The 19920-nt window shown below is 37.9% G+C and overlaps 1 protein-coding gene across 3 annotated transcripts in view; it reads left to right on the top strand.

The window, feature by feature from the left end:
• Positions 1-19920, top strand: part of LOC150078999 (uncharacterized protein KIAA2013 homolog) — a 349674-nt gene that overhangs the window by 135814 nt on the left and 193940 nt on the right. For all 3 annotated transcript variants that reach the window (XM_090382754.1, XM_090382753.1, XM_090382752.1), the window contains exons 5-6: positions 7209-7337; positions 18357-18415. In XM_090382754.1, coding sequence (XP_090238880.1) covers positions 7209-7337; positions 18357-18415 — 188 coding nt within the window. The remainder of the gene's footprint in view (positions 1-7208; positions 7338-18356; positions 18416-19920) is intronic.

The following is a 19920-nucleotide window of genomic DNA, read 5'->3' as shown; positions in this document are numbered from 1 at the left end:
CTTACTACAACCCAAATGCATACATAAATACCAGCTAGCAGTTTCCATTGACTTCACAGGTGCCTTTGAAACCGTATATGGTGACCTAGTATCATGGGCATTTGAGACTTGCTATTCTTCCAAAAAATCTCTATTCTTGCCTTCAGAACTACCTGACAAACTGCATAGTAATGGCCCAGAACACTCACAGAGAATCCTCCTGAGCAGTATCCAGAGGCTGTTCCTAGGGGTCTGTCCCTGCTCCCATGTTGTGGTCAATAGTCCTTGATGAGTTGCTAAACACCAACATCGAATGTTCATGTTTTTTGGCTTTTGGAAATGATCTCATTCTCATTGTGGAGGCAAACTCACAATCCCAGCTGGAAAACCATACAAATATGGCCCTACAAACCATCTGGACCACAATGCAAAAACTTCTCATCTCACCAGAGAAGACCCAAGCAATTCTCATTACAGGCAACCTCAGTATTACATGACACCCAACCATCAAGTTAAATAACTCTCCTGTGAAAACAGTAGCAAAAATCAAGTATCTTGGAATCGTAATTGACAACAAGCTCTCCTTTTTCCCACATCTCCAATGTCTCGTGTGGTGCTATGGTGCAGGCACCTGGTTTCACATTATTACCCTCCAGTGATTCAGAAGAAAGCTTAATACCATCCAGTGGCACATCCTAACCAGGGCATGCTGCACTGTTAGCACACTGGCACTCCAAGTCGTTGCAGGTGCACTACATCTACATTTAGAGGTGGCTGCAAGGGAGGCTCCAATACCATCTCAGGAAAGTATTACCAGAAACTATAATGGGCTACACTATCAACTTAACTAACCACAGAATGGAAAAAAGAAATATAATGAACCACCTTCTCCAAATCTGGCAGCAGGATTGGAATACATCAGCAAAGGGAGGAACTACGTACAGATTTATTCTCACTGTATCTATGACCTACCCTCACCCTCTTCCATGCTACTCACCTGGACTCCACCTAACATGCCTTCTAACTGGACATGAGTCCTTCAGTGCTAAGCTCACCGAACTAGGTATATCTGATAAACCTCTCTGCCACTGTGGAGTCAAAGAAAATTAGGAACATGTTCTCTACGACTGTCACCTCTATCACCCACCTAGAAACCACATCCTCACAACTACTGTCCCTCCCATGTGGTTAAGAATTCCTCTTTCTCACTGAAGAGGAGCACTACAAACAACTGACTGTATTTACCCAGCCTGAAACCTCAACTGAACCTCAACCAACGTTGGGTTGCCACATGCCAAATGGTGACTGTACTTTGCTGGCACTCTAGATCAGCAATACTTTCATCTTTTACTTCCCCCAGGGCTGGAGTTTCCACCTATTCACCCTCCCGCCTTTTTCTTCTGTAAGATGCCTTCCTTTCCCCATCCTTCTAGCTTCCTCCCAACTTTAACTCCCACTCTTGCTCTATCCACTCCTCTTATACCTTTTTTTTTTTTTTTTTTTTTTTTTTTTTGTCTCTGTCCAGGAAGCTCAGGTGACCCTTTTGGGCACCAGCCAGAGAAACCACTGGTGGCACCTGACCCAAACACTGTGCACACTATACCCAAATGCATATGGATAGCAGTAATTTCACAGTAAAGAACTAACTGTGTGGTACTATGCTCAGGATATTAAAAAATGAAAAGTACCTTGGGATAGTTGTGCAGTCAGATATGAAGTTCTCTGAGCAGTGCAAGCAGACTGCCAGGACAGCTTATTGAGTTTTATCAGTAATATACAAGAATTTTGCTAGCAGGGATAAGAAGGTGGTTATCCCATTGTATAAGAAATGGTTGGGTACGGCATACAAGCATCGTATAAGCAATGGTTAGGTACTGCATACAAGCCTCATTTTAGGAATGACATGATCTTGTGGAACAGATGTAGAGAAATGCAATGAGATTAGTGAGGGGGAACAAGAGGGTGCCTTTTGAAGAAAGCTTTTTTCCCAAGAAAGGCTTCAGTTCTGCAAATCTGAAAGGCTTAAACACCTCAATCAGATCACTTGCAAGGTGATCTGATTGAGGTATTTAGCCTTTGAATGGCTTGAGTGAGCTCAGTGTGGATGACATCATTCCTCTTACTCAAAGTACACATGTGAAAGATCACAAATTCAAATTGAGGAAAGATGTTTATTACAGAATAGATGACAGAAAGTTTCCTTCATCCTGCAGGTACTTGATTGTTGAAACAAACTTTTATCATTGTAGAGATGGGTAATTTGAATAAATTCAAGGAAGAACTAAACAAACTCTTAGAGGAGATGTACAGGTGATGTGGGAATATCATTTGTCCATCCCTCTAATAGCTTAGTTTTTTTTTTTTTTTTAATTATGCTGTATAAGCTTGCTTTCTGACTTCATTTCCACTACTAATACTAATACTAATCCCAGAATAACATGTGATTGGATAGTACCACACTCAAAGTGATAGTGGCAAAAATGAAAAAAGACCTGAGGGGGATTGTACAGTCTTACATGAAGTTCTCTAGACAGGCTGCTAGGACAGTTCTTAGGATTCTATCAGATATACATGAATTTGCTTGCAGGAACAAGGAGTGGTTATGCTTGCATCTTGATTACTGCATGGAGATCTGGTAGCCTCATTTTAAGAAGGATGTGTGCCTGCTTGAACAAGTGCACAGAAGTCAACTCATTTGTGCCCCTGACTAGATTAGTCAGTGGCAAAAATTAGTACTCTTAACATGAAAGACTTGAGTCCTGTAAATTACAACATTTGGAAATCAGTGCCAAGCAGCGCTCCTTCAGGTTGTCTTGAACATTCTTCTCTGACTTGAACAAGCTAGTCAGAGAAGTGGCATCTATGTTTTAATGCTGCTAAAGGCCAAGAGTCTTACACTTGGTGAATAGCAACCCCAAATAAATTATATACTTGGTAGAGTTGAATTAAAAACAGTGGAGGAGGAGGAGGAAAGGGATCTGGGAGTTCAATACAGGAAATATGAAGTTTCTAAATAGTGTAAACAGGCAGTCAGGAAAGTCCTGGTGTCCTATCAGTGATTTATCAAATTTTATCCTGTAGATAGGGAGGTCATAATCCCATGTATAAGGCAATTGTAAGACCACATTTGGCATAGTGTGTTCAAATATGGAATCTGAAAAAAGGCATTAAGCTTCTTGAAAGGGTCCAAACACGTGAAAATCGAATGGTGAGATTGGCAGAAGGACAACTGTATGAGGAAAGACTCGGATTATGTGAGCTACAGACATTGGAAGCCAGGCATCTCAGAGGTGACTTTATTGAGGCTTATAAGGCTCTGAGAATGAATAGTAAAACGAATGAAGGTTCTCTTGTTATTAAGAATTCCAGAACTAGGGGCCATAAATTCAAATTACAGTGTTTGAGGTTTAGATTAGATTTAGGAAGTTTTCTTTTAACCAGAAAGTTGTTGACTGTTGGAACAAGTTGCCCTTGCAGGTAGTTAAGGCTGACACTGTGAATAAATTCAAAGATCAACTGGATAGTTACCTCTGTGAGGAGGGAAGCATATAATATGTATGTTCCTATCTACTTGGGCTGTTTTCTCTTTTCTTTTTTTTTTTCCTGTGCTGCAAAAGCCTGTGGCCTTATTTGCACTATATGGCGAATACTATTACTATTACTTTCCTCTATCACCCACATAATAATGCGGGTGATTGAAGTAGCCAAGATTTAAACCAATATAACTATTAAACTTGCCCATGCTATTGAGATGGTGTTAGGTGGGTCGGAAAACTGCTTGCTTAGAAGGTGGGGGGATACATAGACCAATAGATTAAATATAGCTGCAGGCAGAGGTGATTCTTTCACTGCTTGTATTGGACAGTTGGAAAGACAACTTGAGTAGTTGAGACCCGCTAATTTTCGTAAAATCGGACAGATGCTAATAATTTATTGTAATTTTTCCTTGTAGAGGATCTGCGATCTCATTATGGATTTTAATGGAAATTTAATGGCTATTTTTGGAAATTTTAAAGGAATATTATATATTTTATTTTAAAGCAGAAGAATACTCTTACCTGGGGTTTCTTCAGGGACGGCTCAATCCAGGAGAGGTGTAATTCAGAAGGTGTTGAAATTGCACTTATATGGAAGGAGGCCAAAGGAAAAAGCCAGCTTTTGTCCTAAATCTCTGCATGGGGAGTAATTGTAGGCAATAAAGAGAGATGATGTCCTGAAGCCTGATGGGGACTTTTTGTTAATACCATCTTCAAAGGAGGGTGAATATGTGTCTCACCGTCCTTTGAAGATGGTATTAACGAAAAGTCCCCATCAGGCTTCAGGACATCATCTCCCTTTATTGCCTACAATTACTCCCCATGCAAAGATTTAGGACAAAAGCTGGCTTTTTCCTTCGGCCTCCTTCCATATAAGTGCAATTTCAACACCTTCTGGGTTCGTGCCCATCACCACCAAATACGGAGGATGCGGAAAAGGTCAGGGAATGACCACCGCATATCCCCGAGCAATATGGCCTTAGTTGCTAATGCTCCTAAAAACCAAATAACAACAACAACACCTTCTAAATTACACGTCTCCGGGATGCAGCCATCCCTGAAAAAACCCCAGGTAAGGGTATTCTTCTGCCTTAAAATAAAATATATAATGTTCCTAAAATTTAATATTCCTTTAAAATTTCCAAAAAATAGCCTATACTACCCTTTTCAAAAAATCCACAAAGTTTATTTTAAAATCCATAATGAGATCGCAGATCCTCTACAAGGAAAAATTACAATAAATTATTAGCATTTGTCCGATTTTACGAAAATTAGCGGGTCTCGACTACTCAAGTTGTCTGTCCAACTGTCTAATAAATAAAGTTTCGAGACTTTTACGAAAATTAGCGGGTCTCGGCTATTCGAGTTGTCTGTCCAACTATTAATAAATAAAGTTTATAAAGTTTCGAGACTTTAGGACCTCCACATATATTTTTTTACTCTATGCTTGTATTGTAATGTACAGCTGGCTGGAAAGCAAGGTGTCGAGGAGTTCAACGCCTGCTGCAGGTCCTCATGTAACAAGCAAATACTTAGATTGTGTTAGAGTAAATACAGGTGCATGTATACTCACGTGGCATGTACACTAATATTAGAGCATAATAAATAAATTTGATGAATTCAAAGTACTGGTTAAGTCATCAAATGTAGACAGTTTAGGTATATTGGAGATGTGGATGAGACTTAAGGATGTAGAATTTGAATGGAGAGTATAATGTGTACAGAAAGGACAAGCAGGACAGGAAGGTGTTATGTACTTTATTAAGAACATATGAAATCTAAGCAAGTTGGCATGGGTGGCCAACTTGTTTGATTTTATTGAAATGTTGGATCAGTTGTTTGGTGTGACATAAGCACTGGGAGTAGGAGTGTATTTTAGACCTAAAGACTGTGTTTAATATAATGACAGCTACATAAACATATAGAGGGGGCCAGTAAATCAGAATGTGTTATAATGAGGGTCTTTAACTTTACAGGTATTGAGTGGAACTTGTGGGCTGGTCACTCACACACTCACAAGATTTTGTGGATTTATTGGATGAATAATTATTTTCTATAGCAGCACGTTGGAGAGTCAACAGGAGAATGAGATATGTTTGATCTCTTTATCAGAAGTGATTCTTCATGCAGTATCTACAGATGAAAGATGATAGCAGTGATCACAGCATATTGATGTGGGAATTACTAAAATATGTAACTACAGCCACTCTCCAACTTACGTAAGGGTTGCATTCCGTGGAACTTTACATAAGTCAGAATTTCCCTAAATGCTTATGCAGCACTTGCAACTATGCTTGCTGAATTTGATTGAAGCAAAAAAGAAATGTCTGACGAACATGTAAATAGAATTATTTATTCAATTTTTTTTATCTCATGCGCAGGAAAAAATACAAAAGTGTACAAAATTTCAAAATTATAACAGTAATCAGTGTAAACTACAGCAATACATCTAGAAAAAAGAGGCAGATGGTGTGGGAAATGGCAATTGATGTTTAACATTGACATATACAAGATGCTGCTTAGAATAGCAGTAATCCAAGGTAACATACCTATTGTGTGGTATCTGACTCAGTTGTGGAAAATTAAAAAGACCGAGGAGTAACCTGGTTTTCTGAGCAGCGCCATCTGCCAGCATACAGCCCATGGGGGTGCATATCAATGATATGCAGATTTTTTGCTAGCATAGATTACGAGGTGATTATCCCTTTGTATAGGGATTGTTTGGCCACATCTTGAGTACTGGTGCATACAGGTCTATAGGCCACATTTTAGGAAAGATGAAGATCTGCTGAAAAGGGTGCAGAGAAGGGAACAAGATTGGTGATGGGGAACAGAAAAGTACCAAGACAGACTTCATTTTTGTAATTGCGCCATCTGTAGACTAATCTGTTCTGCAAGATCATCTGATTGAAGTGTTTAAGGCTCTGTGTAGATTGCGTTAGCTGAAAGCTGATAGCATCTTTCCTCTTGCTTGGTCTACACACATAGGAAGCATAAATTCAAACTAAGGACAAGTGGATGCAGCATAGACATGTAGAAGTTTGCCTTCAGCTATCTTGTACTGGATTGTTGGAATAAACTTCAGATCCATTGTTGTGGAAGTGAGTCGTTTTAATAAATTCAAGACAGAACTAGAAAAACTGGAGAGAACAGACAGATGTTAGGTGTTTTTTTTTTTTTTTTTTTTTTCTTTTTAGTGATACTGTACAAGCTTGCTTTTCTGCATAATTTGCCCCTTCTAATACTAAATCCATATAACTGTTACCTGTTGAATTAACTTAAAGACAGTTTGGAACAAAGCCTCACATATCTGGTTGTTTGAAAGTGGCAAAATGTATTTTTTTATCTCCATAAAAATTTATAAATATTTGCTACAGAATTTTGTTATACCACTTAAACTCATAATTTTTCAAATTGAAGAGATATATTGAACATGTTCTACTTTAAGGACTGTATTTCCTGTGTATATTCACTTTTAGTAAATAATTAACAAGCTATGTGATTATTGCTTTTTCTTTATTTTTTTATAAGAATCTTAAAATGGTTCACTTTATTGAAAACTGCTTCCTGTATAATTGTTCCCCTGTACTCAGAAGAATAGTAATTTACGTCTTTAAAGTTATATCCTTAATGTCTGAAATGCTAAATAATAATGCTGAATAACCTTTCTCCCCTCCCTTTTTTTTTTTCCAGGAAATGGCAAAATAGCACTTCCTATTGTAGAAAACAGCCCTTTATATATTTATGATAGGAGATCACTTTCTTTACCTATTCCATTCCGTCCTATAGTAAATGTTAATATACCTGGAGCAAATAGTCAAGGTAAGGAATTTGTAATGCATAGTATTCCAAAAATTTGGTTTAATTCTAAGCTATAAATTGATTTAATATATAAAATAATGTTATTTTTTTAAAACTTTCCACAATTTATACTCTCTTAAAACTAATTCTCTGCATAGATAAAGGAAGTTTTTGGTGGGATAATATTCAGATATTCCAACAAGTAGAATAAATGCACATGAGCTTAAAATATTTTTTGCTCCTCGGTAGTTTCAGGAAGGTGATGTGGATATGCTTTTAATTCTCATTACTTAAAAAAATACTAACTGTATAAAGACTTTTGCAAAATACAGGTTTAATTTCTCCAAACTCAAAAGATTGTTGGATTTTAATTTAATTATTTACACCAGTGGTTCTCAACCTTTTATGCTTCACGTACCCCCCCTGGAAATGTGTATGTAACTGGCGTATCCCTTGTATAGATAGATAAAACTATAGTTATAGTATAACAATGGGAATAAAATAAAACATATATATATATATATATATATATATATTAAATTTTTTATTCATAAATTACATATATTGATAAACAGAAAGTGACATAAACAATTTAACAAATCTTATAAAATTATAAACATTTTACTGGGTAATCAGTGAGATGGTTTCACTTATTTACGCTTGTACAGTTCATCAGTGGTTGGGGTTATCTTGCTAAGGTAGAGTGGCAGGTCATCTTCAACATCCAGCCTGTTCCTATATTTATTTTTTAAAGCAGTTAAAGATGGAAAACCAGTTTCACATAAATAAGTTGTTGTGAAAGGTAACAAATATTTGACTGCAGTTCTTGACAAAGTCGGATATTCCTTCTCCACTCCAATCCAAAAACTAATCAATGGCTTTTTGGAATGAATGTTTAAACTATTGTCACACGACATCTCAATCAACTCTTCTTTATTGGACAATGGTAGCTTACATTTTACCAAATCAAATGTGAAGGGGTCTCGAATCCATTCTTGCATTTCATCAGGGGATAGAAAATACTGCCTTATTAGAGTTTTAAGAGAGCATAAAACAACGATAACAACGATTATTTGTTGTCTGATGCACTCGTTTGCTCATTTTCTCTAAGAAATGAATCTAGTCACTGAAATTGGTCACAGCTGTTCTTTTTAATTCCATTTTTCGAGAGAAATTTTTTTTACCATGGCCTCTGTTTTCTTCTCAACATAGAACACATCAAAAACTTTCCTGAAATCCAAGTATATGATATCAAAATTATTTTATGCATCCAGTTCCTTTCCGACCACATCGTACTATCCAATCAACTCGGTCAACAATACTTCCCCTTAACAAACCCATGATGTGTCTAAACTATTACTGCTGTCTTGTATAGGTTATCCTGTATTACCTCTTTAACTAGTTACTCCATTATTTTCCCCAGAACAGAAGGATAACTAACAGGTCTATAATTATTTGTGTCACCCTTTGAACACCCTTAATGAGTTGGGAGTACATTTGCACATCTCCCCTGAATCTAAGGATACTCTCATAATAATGATTAAGGGTTTGCTAACTTCTCTCATCTCCTTCAAAATAACTGGTATATCCCATCCCACCCCAGATGCCTTCTTTATGTTTAACTTCAACAGTATCTCCTCCACTTTGCTCTCAGTTATTACAAAATCACTTAGCATTAGCATTAGCAAGGGCACATAATGCAAGAAAACAAGCTTATATAGCATCAGCCAAAAAAAAAAAAAACCCCGTATTTCACCCAACCCCTCGCTCCAAATGTTTGTCAAGTTCTACTTTAAATCTGTTTAAGCCTTCTACATCGACAGATGGAAGTTTGTTTCAGCAATCAACCACCCCCCTGGTTAAAGACAATTTACCGCACATCTCTCCTACAACCGTCTTTCCTGAATTTCAATTTATGCCCTCTCAGGTGATTATTCTGAACAAGAGGAAGAGTCCCATCAGCATTGAGCATGCTCAAACCATTCAAGGCTTTATACACCTCAATCAGATTACCTCGCCTAGTCTCAAGACACTGTAATTTGCAAAACTTAAGCCTTTCTTCATAAGAGCAACCCTTTGTTCTGTTCACTAATCTTGTTGCCCTTCACTGTACTCATTCCAACAGCTCTACACCCTTCTTAAAATGAGGCCTTTAGATCTATATACAGTGCTCAAGGTTTGGCCTCACCATTGCCTTATACAAGGGGATAATCACCTCCTTAGCCCTGCTAGAAAAATTCCTGTATATCATTGATAAGACAACATGAGCTAGTCTTGGAGACTATCTGCCAGCACAATTACCCCCAGGTCCTTTACATTCTCTACCACTGTCCGTGTTGTACCACAGAGTTTATACGTTACTCTGGGATTACTGCTTCCCATATGTAGTACTTTACATTTGTCAATGTTAAACTTCATTTGCCACCTCTCAGCCCATATACTCAACTTTTCTAGATCCTGCTGCAGCAGAGTACTGTAATTAGTGTCATTAACAACCTTCCCAACCTTCGTATCATCTTCAAACTTGGACATTAAGCCTCATGTACCATCATCAATATCATTTATAAATACAGAAAACAATAATGGACCCAACACTGAACCCTGAGGGACTCCACTAATAAAATTAGTCCACGAAGAGCAGTGTCCATTGATTACCACTCTCTATCTTCTCCCACTCAACCATCACTTTATCAATAGCAGCAATTTGCCTCCAATGCCACACTTCTCCAATTTGTGCAGCAGTCTTCCATGTGCAACAGCATCAAAGGCCTTTCTAAGATCCAAATATATGATATCAAAGTCATTCTTTGCATCCAGTTCCTTTGTGACTACATCATAGTATCCAATCAAATTAGTCAGACAAGACTTCCCCTTAACAAACCCATGCTGTGTCCGAACTATAACTGAATTCTTGTCAAGATGATCCTGCAATGCTTCTTTAACCAGTGCCTCCATTAATTTCCCTGGAACAGAAGTTAAACTAACAGGTCTGTAATTACCTGTGTCTCACTTTGATCCTTCTTTGTGGATTGGAGTCACATTTACACATCTCCAGTTCATGGGTACCTCCCCTAAGTCCAGGGAAGCTCTCATAATTATGGCTAAGGGTTTGCTTACTTCCTTTGCCACCTCCTTTAATATAACTGGATAGATTCCATCCTCCCCAGGTGCCTTTCTTATGTTTATCTTCAACAATTTCTCCTCCACATTACTCAGTTATTACAAGATTATCTAGCTTACTGCAAGAGTTGAATACACCTGTGGCATCCCCCTCCCTGAATAACTCCTCACGTGTAAATGTAGATGCAAAATATTCATTTAGTTTGTTAAATACCTGAGCAGGATCATCAACAGTTGAACCATCGATATCAAGTGGACCAATCTGATTCATCCCCTTCCTTCTAGAGTTTACATAAGTAAAGAACTCTTTGCTGTTTTTCTTTGCATCCTTTGCCAAAGATTTCTCTTAATCTGCCTACACCTGCCTAACCTCCTTTGTAACTTGGTTACAAAGGAGGTTAGGCAGGTGAAGGCAGATTATGACACAGAAGCCTATTATAGATACTTATATCTATCTTCTGTGTTACATGTTAATTTATATGTATCCCATGCATTTTTCTTCTGTGTCACATATCTAATTACTTAATTTGCCATCCATTTAAGCCCAAATCTTGAACAATATTTCTTTGTTGGTATGAAAAGCCTGGTAGCTTCCAAGATTAATTCTTTGAATGCTTTCCATTTTTAATTTGCTGTTGGTAACATCATCGGTTAGTTCCATGGTATAGAATTTAAATACTGTCTCAGACCACCGTAGTCACCTTTATGAAAGCAAAAACCCTTGCCTTTACCCTTGATGGTAGTTATCTCTTTCAGTAAATCACAATTCAGCACACTGTGATCACTGCCACCTAGTGGTTCCTTTATCTGCAGATTCTTGATGCATGAAGAATCACTACTGATAATCAAATCGAGAGTATTACTCCCTCTAATTGCCTTCTGAACATGCTGCTATAGAAAACAATCATCCAGTAAATCCACAAAAGCCTTGCTAGTGTGTGAGTGATCAACCCACAAATTCCAGTCAGTCTTTGGGAAATTAAAATCCCCCATTATAAGACACTCTGATTTACTGGCCCACTCTAAATCTCTGCACAATTGCTCATTATACTCATCAGATTCATTTGGCCTGTAACACAAACCTACTCTCGTTTTTCCTTTCCCAGTGTTTGTCACACCAAACAGACTCAACATTGCATTGTCCACCAACATCAATTGGATGCACTTCTTTAGATTTTATGTGTTTCTTAACTAACAGCATAACCCCTCCTCCCTTTCTGTCCTGTCTATCCTTTCTGTACACATTGTACTCCCCAAATTCCAGTTCTGCACTGCTTATGTCTGTGTGAACCCATGTCTCTGATATCCCAACAATATCTGCCTTTGATTTCTTGACTTGCACTTCAAGCTCATCGAATTTATTAACTATACACCTAGCATCGGTGTACATGCAAGTTTACATGCACCTGTTTCTACTCTTAGTTACCCTAACACAGCCCATGTATTTACTTGTTCCACTATGACTCCCAGCAGTCCTGGAAATCCCCATTGCCTTGCTTTCCAGGCGGCTGCTCAATTGCATTTCAATAGAAGTAGTGCAAGAATCACTTTTACCTCTGCCAGTGGCTACTGTTAATCTTTTAGTCCTTGTATCCCCCCAAGCTAGCAGGTTTCCGATCCACCTAACACTGCCTCGATCGCATCATCAAATATTCTTGCACCCTTTCTATTTAAGTGTATCCCATTCCTGTAGAAGCAGTCTCTGCTGTTAACAAGCACAGACCAGGCTGATAAATATTCTACCCCTTGAGCATTGCACAATCTCTCCAGGGCCGAATTGATCGACAAGGCTCCTATCATATACTCCCTCCTTTCGTGTCTGGGCAGAATTGCAGATACTTTCAAATTCAACTTAGCTCCCTGTTAGAGTTTGATAAACTTCTGGCATTCCACTCCTTTAATAACTCCTCGTGTGTGTGAATATAGATGCAAAATACTCATTGTTCACGTATTGAGCAGCATCATCAATACTCAAACCATCTATGTTAAGTCATTATACTATGATGTAGTCACAAAGGAACTGGATGCAAAGAATGACTTTGCTATCATATATTTGGATCTTAGAAAAGTCTTTGATACTGTTGCACATGGAAGACTGCTGCACAAATTGGAGTAGTGTGGCATTGGAGGCAAATTGCTGCTATGGATAAAGGGATGGTTGAGTGGGAGAAGACAGAGTGGTGAACAATGGACACTGCTCATTGTGGACTAATGTTATTAGTGGAGTCCATGAGGGTTCAGTGTTGGGTCCATTGTTGTTTTCTTAATTTATAAATGATATTGATGATGGTATATCAAGCTTAATGTCCAAGTTTGCAGACGATACGAAGGTTGGCAGGGTTGTTAAGGACACTAATGACAGTACGGTGCTGCAACAGGAACTAGAAAAGTGAAGCAGATTGGGCTGAGAGGTGGAAAATGAAGTTTAACATTGACAAATGTAAAGTACTACATATGGGAAACAGAAACCCCAGAGTAACGTATCAACTCTGTGGTACTACTCTGACAGTGGTATGGAATGAAAAGGACCTGGGGGTAATTGTGCAGGTAGATATGAAGTTTTCTGAGCAGTGCAGATGGTCTGCAATAGTAGCTCATGTTGTCTTGTCAGTGATGTACAGGAATTTTTCTATTAGGGATAAGGAAGTGATTATCCCCTTTTATAAGGCAATGGTCAGGCCACACCTTGAGTACTGTATACAGGTCTGGAGGCCTCAATTTAAGAAGGGTGTAGAGCTGTTGGAACGAGTACAGAGAAGGGCAACAAGATTAGTGAACAGAACAAAGGGTTGCTCTTATGAAGAAAGGCTTAAATTTTGCAAATTATAGTGTGTGGAGAATAGGAACCTGTGAGGGGATCTGATTGAGTTGTATAAAGCCTTGAATAGTTTGAGCATGCTCAATGCTGATGAGATTTTTCCTCTTGCTCAGAATAATCACCTGAGATGGCATAAATTCATATTGAGGAAAGACAGATGTTGGATAGATGTGCAGAAGTTTGCCTTTAGCCAGTGGGTAGTTTGTTGGTGGAACAGGCTTCCATCCTTTGTTGTGGAAGTTAATAGCCTAAATAAATTTAAGGCTGAGCTGGACAGGTATTTGGAATGAACGGAGGGGTGAAATACGAGAGTTTTTTTTTTTTTTTTTTTTTTGGCTGATGGTGCATCAGCTTGCTTTCTTGCATCGTATGCCTCTACTAATGCTAATATGCGTATCATGCCGTCAGTCAATCACGTAATGTTAAGTCAACCAATCTGACTTCTTCCCTTCTGTCTAGAGTTTACATAAGTAAAGAACTCTTTGCTGTGTTTCTTTATATCCTTTGCCAAAGATTTTTTGTAATCTGCCTTTGCCTGCCTAACCTCTTTTTGTCACATGATTGTAGACTAGCTTATATCTGCCATAGGCTTCTGTGTCGCATGATAATTTATATGCATCCCATGCATTTTTCTTCTCTGCCACGAGCCTCATTAATTCATCTGACATCCATTTAGGGCTGAATCTTGAACCGTATTTCTTTGTGGGTATGAAAAGCCTAGTAACCTCTAAGATTAAGTCCCTGAAGGCTTCCCATTTAGAAATCATCTTTGGTAACATCATCAGTTGATCCCACTGTATAGAAATTAAAAACTGTCTGCGATCACTGTAGTCACCTTTACGAAAGCAAAACCCTTCGTTTACCCTTGATCGTGTAGTTACATCTTTAATTCAATTCCACATCAGTACACTTTGTGATCACTGTCACCTAGTGGTTTCTCTATCTTCAAATTCTTAATGCATGAATAATCACTGCTGATAATCAGATCAAGAGTATTATTTCCTTTGGTTGCCCCTTGAACATGTTGCTGTAGAAAACAATCCTCCAATAAATCCACAAAAGTCTTGCTAGCATGCAAGTGACCAACTCACAAGTTTCAGTCAATATCTGCAAAGTTAAAATTCCCCATTACAAGGCATTCTGATTTACTGACCCACTTTATTTCTCTGCAGAACTGTTCGTTGTACTCATCAGAGTCATTAGGCCTATAACATACTCCTACTCTCATTTTCCCTTTCCCCGTGTTTATGTCACACCAAACAGACTCTCAACATTACACTGTCCACTCATATCAACTGAATGCACTTCCTTAGATTTTATATGTTTCTGAACTAACAGCAGAACCCCTACTCCCTTCCTACACTGTCTAACCTTTCTGTACACATTTATTTATTATACTTCTAGCATTGGTGTACATGCTTGTTCTTACTCTTAGTTATCTTAACACAGCCCATGTATTTACTTGTTCCATGATGACTCCCAGCAGCTCTTGAAATCCCCAACAGCTTGCTCTCTTGGCTGCTGCTCATTACAATAAAAGCAGTGCAAGAATCACTTTTGCCTCTGCTTGCAGCTACTGTTAATCCTTTAATCTGTGAATCCCCCTAAGTTAGCAGTTTTCCGACCCACCTAACATTGCCTTGATAGCATCAGCAAATATTCTTGCACCCTTTCTATTTAAGTGTATCCCCTCCCTGTAGAAGCACTCTCTTCTGTTAGCAAGCACAGACTACGCTGAAAAAATTCTACCCCGTGAGCCTTGCAGACACTTTCAAACAAAACTCTCCTCAGAATTGCAGACACTTTCAAATTTAACCCTAACTTGCAACTTTTTTTCACCCTTGACCTGTACATATTAATTAAATCTGCAGATCTCTTACTCTTAAGGTCATTAGTGCCAACATATACAACAATATTCACCTTTTGTGCCCTTAAAAGATGATATGTGCCCTTCAATAAAACAACTATATATATATATATATAAAATCTTACCATTCGCTGGAGCTGCAAAAATCTTCGCCAACACAGTTACCTCGTACCCAGATCTTTTATGTGAATGATCCTTTATTATTTATCTGCAGATAAATGAACCACTAGGTGGCAGTGATCACAGTGTGTTGAAGTGGGATTTACTCAAGGAGGTAACTACCATCAGAGGTAAAGGGAAGGGTTTTTGTTTTCGTAAAGGCGACTATGATGGTCTGAGACAGTATTTAAATTCTATACAGTGGGACCAACTGATGATGTTACCAACAGCAAACTCAAAATGGGAAGCATTCAAGGAACTAATCTTGGAGGCTACCAGGCTTTACATACCAACTAAGAAATATTGTTCAAGGTTTAGGCCTAAATGGTTGTCAGATGAATTAATGAGACATGTGGCAGAGAAGAAAAATGCATGGGATACATACAAATTAATGGGTGACATGGAAGCCTATGATAGATATAAGTTGGTCTGTAACCAAGTCACAAAGGAGATTAGGCAGGCAAAAGGCAGACTACGAAAAATCCTTGGCAAAGGATGCAAAGAAAAACAGAAAAGAGTTCTTTACATATTTGAACTCGAGAAGGAAAGGGATGATTCAGATTGGTCCACTGGATATTGATGGTTCAACAGTTGAGGATCCTGCTCAGGTGGCTAACAATCTAAACGAGTATTTTGCATCTACATTCACGCATGAGGAGTTATTCAGGAAGGAGAATGATGTAGGTAAAGTAAACATTGGCAGTGAGCTGGATGATTTTGTAATAACTGAGAGGAAAGTGGAGGAGAGATTGTTGAGGATAAACATAAAAAAGGCACCTGGGGTGGATGGGATCTATCCAGTTATATTAAAGGAGGCAGCAAAGGAAGTATGCAAACCCCTAGCCATAATTATGAGAGCTTCTTTGGACTCAGGGGAGGTACCCATAGACTGGAGATGTGCAAATGTAACCCCAATTCACAAAGGAGGATCAAAGGCTGACACAAGTAATTATAGACCTGTTAGTTTAACTTCTGTTCCAGGTAAATTAATGGAGGCACTGGTTAAAGAAGCACTGCAGGATCATCTAGACAAGAATTCAATTATAGCTCAGACGCAGCATGGTTTTGTTAAGGGCAGGTCTTGCCTGACCAATTTGATTGGATACTATGATGTAGTCACAAAAGAACTGGATGCAGGGAATAACTTTGATATTATATATTTGGATCTTAGAAAGGCTTTTAATACTGTTGCACATGGAAGACTGCTGCACAAATTGGAGCAGTGTGGCATTGGAGGCAAATTGCTGCTATGGATAAGGGGTTGGTTGAGTGGCAGAAGACAGAGAGTGGTAATCAATGGACACTGCTCAACGTGGACTAATGTTATTAGTGGAGTTCCTCAAGGTTCAGTGTTGGGTCCGTTTTTGTTTTCGGTGTTTATGAATGATATTGATGATGGGATATCAAGTTTAATGTCCAAGTTTGCAGATGATACAAAGGTTGGCAGGGTCGTTAAGGACACTACTGACGCTATGCTGCTGCAACAGGATCTGGAAAGGTTGAACAGATGGGCTGAGAGGTGGCAAATGAAGTTTAACATTGACAAATGTAAAGTGCTACATATGGGAAACAGTAACCCCAGAGCAACGTATCAACTCTGCGGTACTACACTGACAGTGGTGGAGAATGAAAAGGACCTGGGGGTAATTGTGCAGGCAGATATGAAGTTCTCTGAGCAGTGCAGACGAGCTGCAAGAGTAGCTCATGGTGTCTTGTCAATGATATACAGGAATTTTTCTAGCAGGGATAAGGAGGTGATTATTCCCTTGTATAAGGCAATGGTTAGGCCACATCTTGAGTACTGTATACAGGTCTGGAGGCCTCATTTCAAGAAGGATGTAGAACTGCTGGAACGGGTACAGAGAAGGGCAACAAGATTAGTGAATGGAACAAAGGGTTGCTCTTACGAAGAAAGGCTTAAGTTTTGCAAATTACAGAGTCTGGAGACTAGGCACCGGCGAGGTGATCTGATAGAGGTGTATAAGGCTTTGAATGGTTTGAGCATGCTCAATGCCAATGGGATTCTTCATCTTGCTCAGAATAATCACCTCAGAGGGCATAAATTCAAATTGAGGAAGGACGGATGTCGGATAGATGTGCGGAAATTTGCCTTTGGCCAGCGGGTGGTTGGTTGGTGGAACCGACTTCCATCACTTGTTGAAGAAGTTGATAGCCTAAACAAATTTAAAGCTCAACTGGACAGGTATTTCGAACGAACAGATGGGTGAAATGGGAGTGGGGTTGTTTTTTTTTTTTTTTTGGCTGATGCTGAATAAGCTTGCTTTCTTGCATCATATGCCTCTACTAATGCTAATGCTAATGCTAATTTTAAATTTGAGAGTTAAATTAATATTTGTAATACAGATTTTATATTACTGGCTTTGATACAAGTAATTCATAGTTATTAGTATTAAAATCTGTAAAGAGTGTGTGTAGCAGACATTCAATTTATCTATCCCATTCAAATAGCATACTCTAGTTGGTAAGCACAATTGTTATTACATCCTTTGCTTAAATTATTTTATGCCAGATTATATCAAATGTATGTATCAAAATTTTTCCCTCCCTAATGATGTAACTTAATTGCTAAATCTATTTTATATCAGTAAACACATTTCCTTAACATATAATGCTATTAAATGAAGCTTTTATCTTAGGCCTATATAATACTGGTATATGGTACACAAAAACATAGTAATATACTACTTTATTTACATACTGATGAGTATTGGCCCCGTGTGGTGTACCTATAAAGCAGTTAATTAGTTTTAGTATATAAATATCGTATTTTTTTTTTTTTTTTAGTGTAGCTGTTATTTTGAGTTTCTGTGTTGCTTGGTACTTTTTTATATTTCAATGTTAAATACTGACATATTAAGACAATGTTAAATTTGTCTTATATTGATTATTGTCATTATATTGTAGAGCTAACACTTATTACTCTGATATTTAGGTGATAAATATGAGATATGTTAGCTGTACAATATAATGACGATTATCTATTTTAATTGTTAAAACATTTTTTAAAATTATTAAAAAAAATATCAAAAAAATTTTATTATTTTATTTTTTTCAGAGGCCACTGCAATGCATTATACTTCTGGAATTGTTTACAAATATCAGTGCTTTAATAGGGTGAGTATATTTTTAACAAATTCACAGCAAAAGTTTACTCTAACAACAGTTGAGAAAATCCAAATCGTCACTCATTTAGTTAATTTTCATTGTAGCTAAATGAATACAAAAGTGTGAAAATGGTGACTAATCAAGAAAATGTGTAAAAAAAAATTATTTCTGTCAAAACCATTGATGAATGAGGCAGGTGATAGCTGAGAGAAATCGTTTGCAGAGAAAGGGAAAAGTAATTCTACTTATATATATGAATATGATAAAGAAGAGAGTAAATCAGATAGGTTCCTTAAAAGATTGAAACAATAGAATTATATAAGATCCAGACCACAGGGCAGATGAGTTGAACAGGTACTTTTGCAACAGTATCTACAACTGAAGTGTATTTGTACACCAGAAGGAAAGCGAAGAGGAATAACTTGCTAGAAAATTAGTGATATAAAGATCTGTCAGATAATATTGTTATTTCTATCCATGTAGTGCAAGGAAGCCTGAGGCTTATGCTAAACCAGCTAAAAAAAAATTTCCGAGTTACCCTGAGAGAGAGAGAGAGAGAGAGAGAGAGAGAGAGAGAGAGAGAGAGAGAGAATCAGACGTCAAAGGGAATCACCAAGAAAGAAAAGAATGATGATATCCAGCTGAGCACTCTGAATGTGCCAAGCCCATACTAACCAGATGTAAGCCCCCTGGGGATATATAAGCATCTGTCAGGAACATCGCTAAGGATGAGTATTTATTAAGATCCCACAGGTGGTGGTCTACACCCAGTTATGCCAAAAAAGGGAATATTATTATTGTAATGAACCGTTATTAGGTTAATAAGTTGATCGTCAAACTAAGATGATACTGTTGAACAGGCAAATGATAATTTTCTCCTAATCCATAAGGAAGAATCTAGAGAAATATTATATACTTGGACTAGTGTGGTTATGAAAGGAAAGCCTGTGTGGCCAACCTGTTTAACTATTATGACGAGGTTATAAAATATTTAGGTGTAAAAAAAACATCAAAGATATTCACTGGAACTTGTGGGTTGGTCACTCACAGAGTAGCAAGACTTGTGGATTTATTGGATGACTGTTTTCTATAGCAGCATGTTAGAGAGGCAACAAGGAGTAATACTCTTCAACTGATTATCACCAGTGATTAATCAAGCATTAAGAATCTGCAGATAAAAGAACCACCAGTGATCACAATCTATTAATGTGGTATTAACTCAAAGATGTAACTACAATCAGGGGTAAAAGAGTGGGTTTTTGCTTTTGTAAAGGTGACTACAGTAGTTTCAGACAGTTTTTAATTCTATACAGTGGGACCAACTGATGATATTACCAACAGAAAATTCTAAATGGGAAGCATTCAAGAAATTAATCTTGGAAGCTACTAGGCTTTTCATACCAACTAAGAAATACTGTTCAAGGTTTGGGCCTAAGCAGATCTCAGATGTACTAAAGAGACTCGTGGCAGTGAAAAAAAATGTGTGATGCAGTGAAAAAAAATGTGGGATGCAT

This window comes from Mastigoproctus giganteus, chromosome 10 (assembly GCF_048544385.1).
Source record: "Mastigoproctus giganteus isolate SK-2022 chromosome 10, ASM4854438v1, whole genome shotgun sequence".
Classification (NCBI taxonomy): domain Eukaryota; kingdom Metazoa; phylum Arthropoda; class Arachnida; order Uropygi; family Thelyphonidae; genus Mastigoproctus; species Mastigoproctus giganteus.
This window is presented reverse-complemented; position numbering and strand designations above follow the sequence as displayed.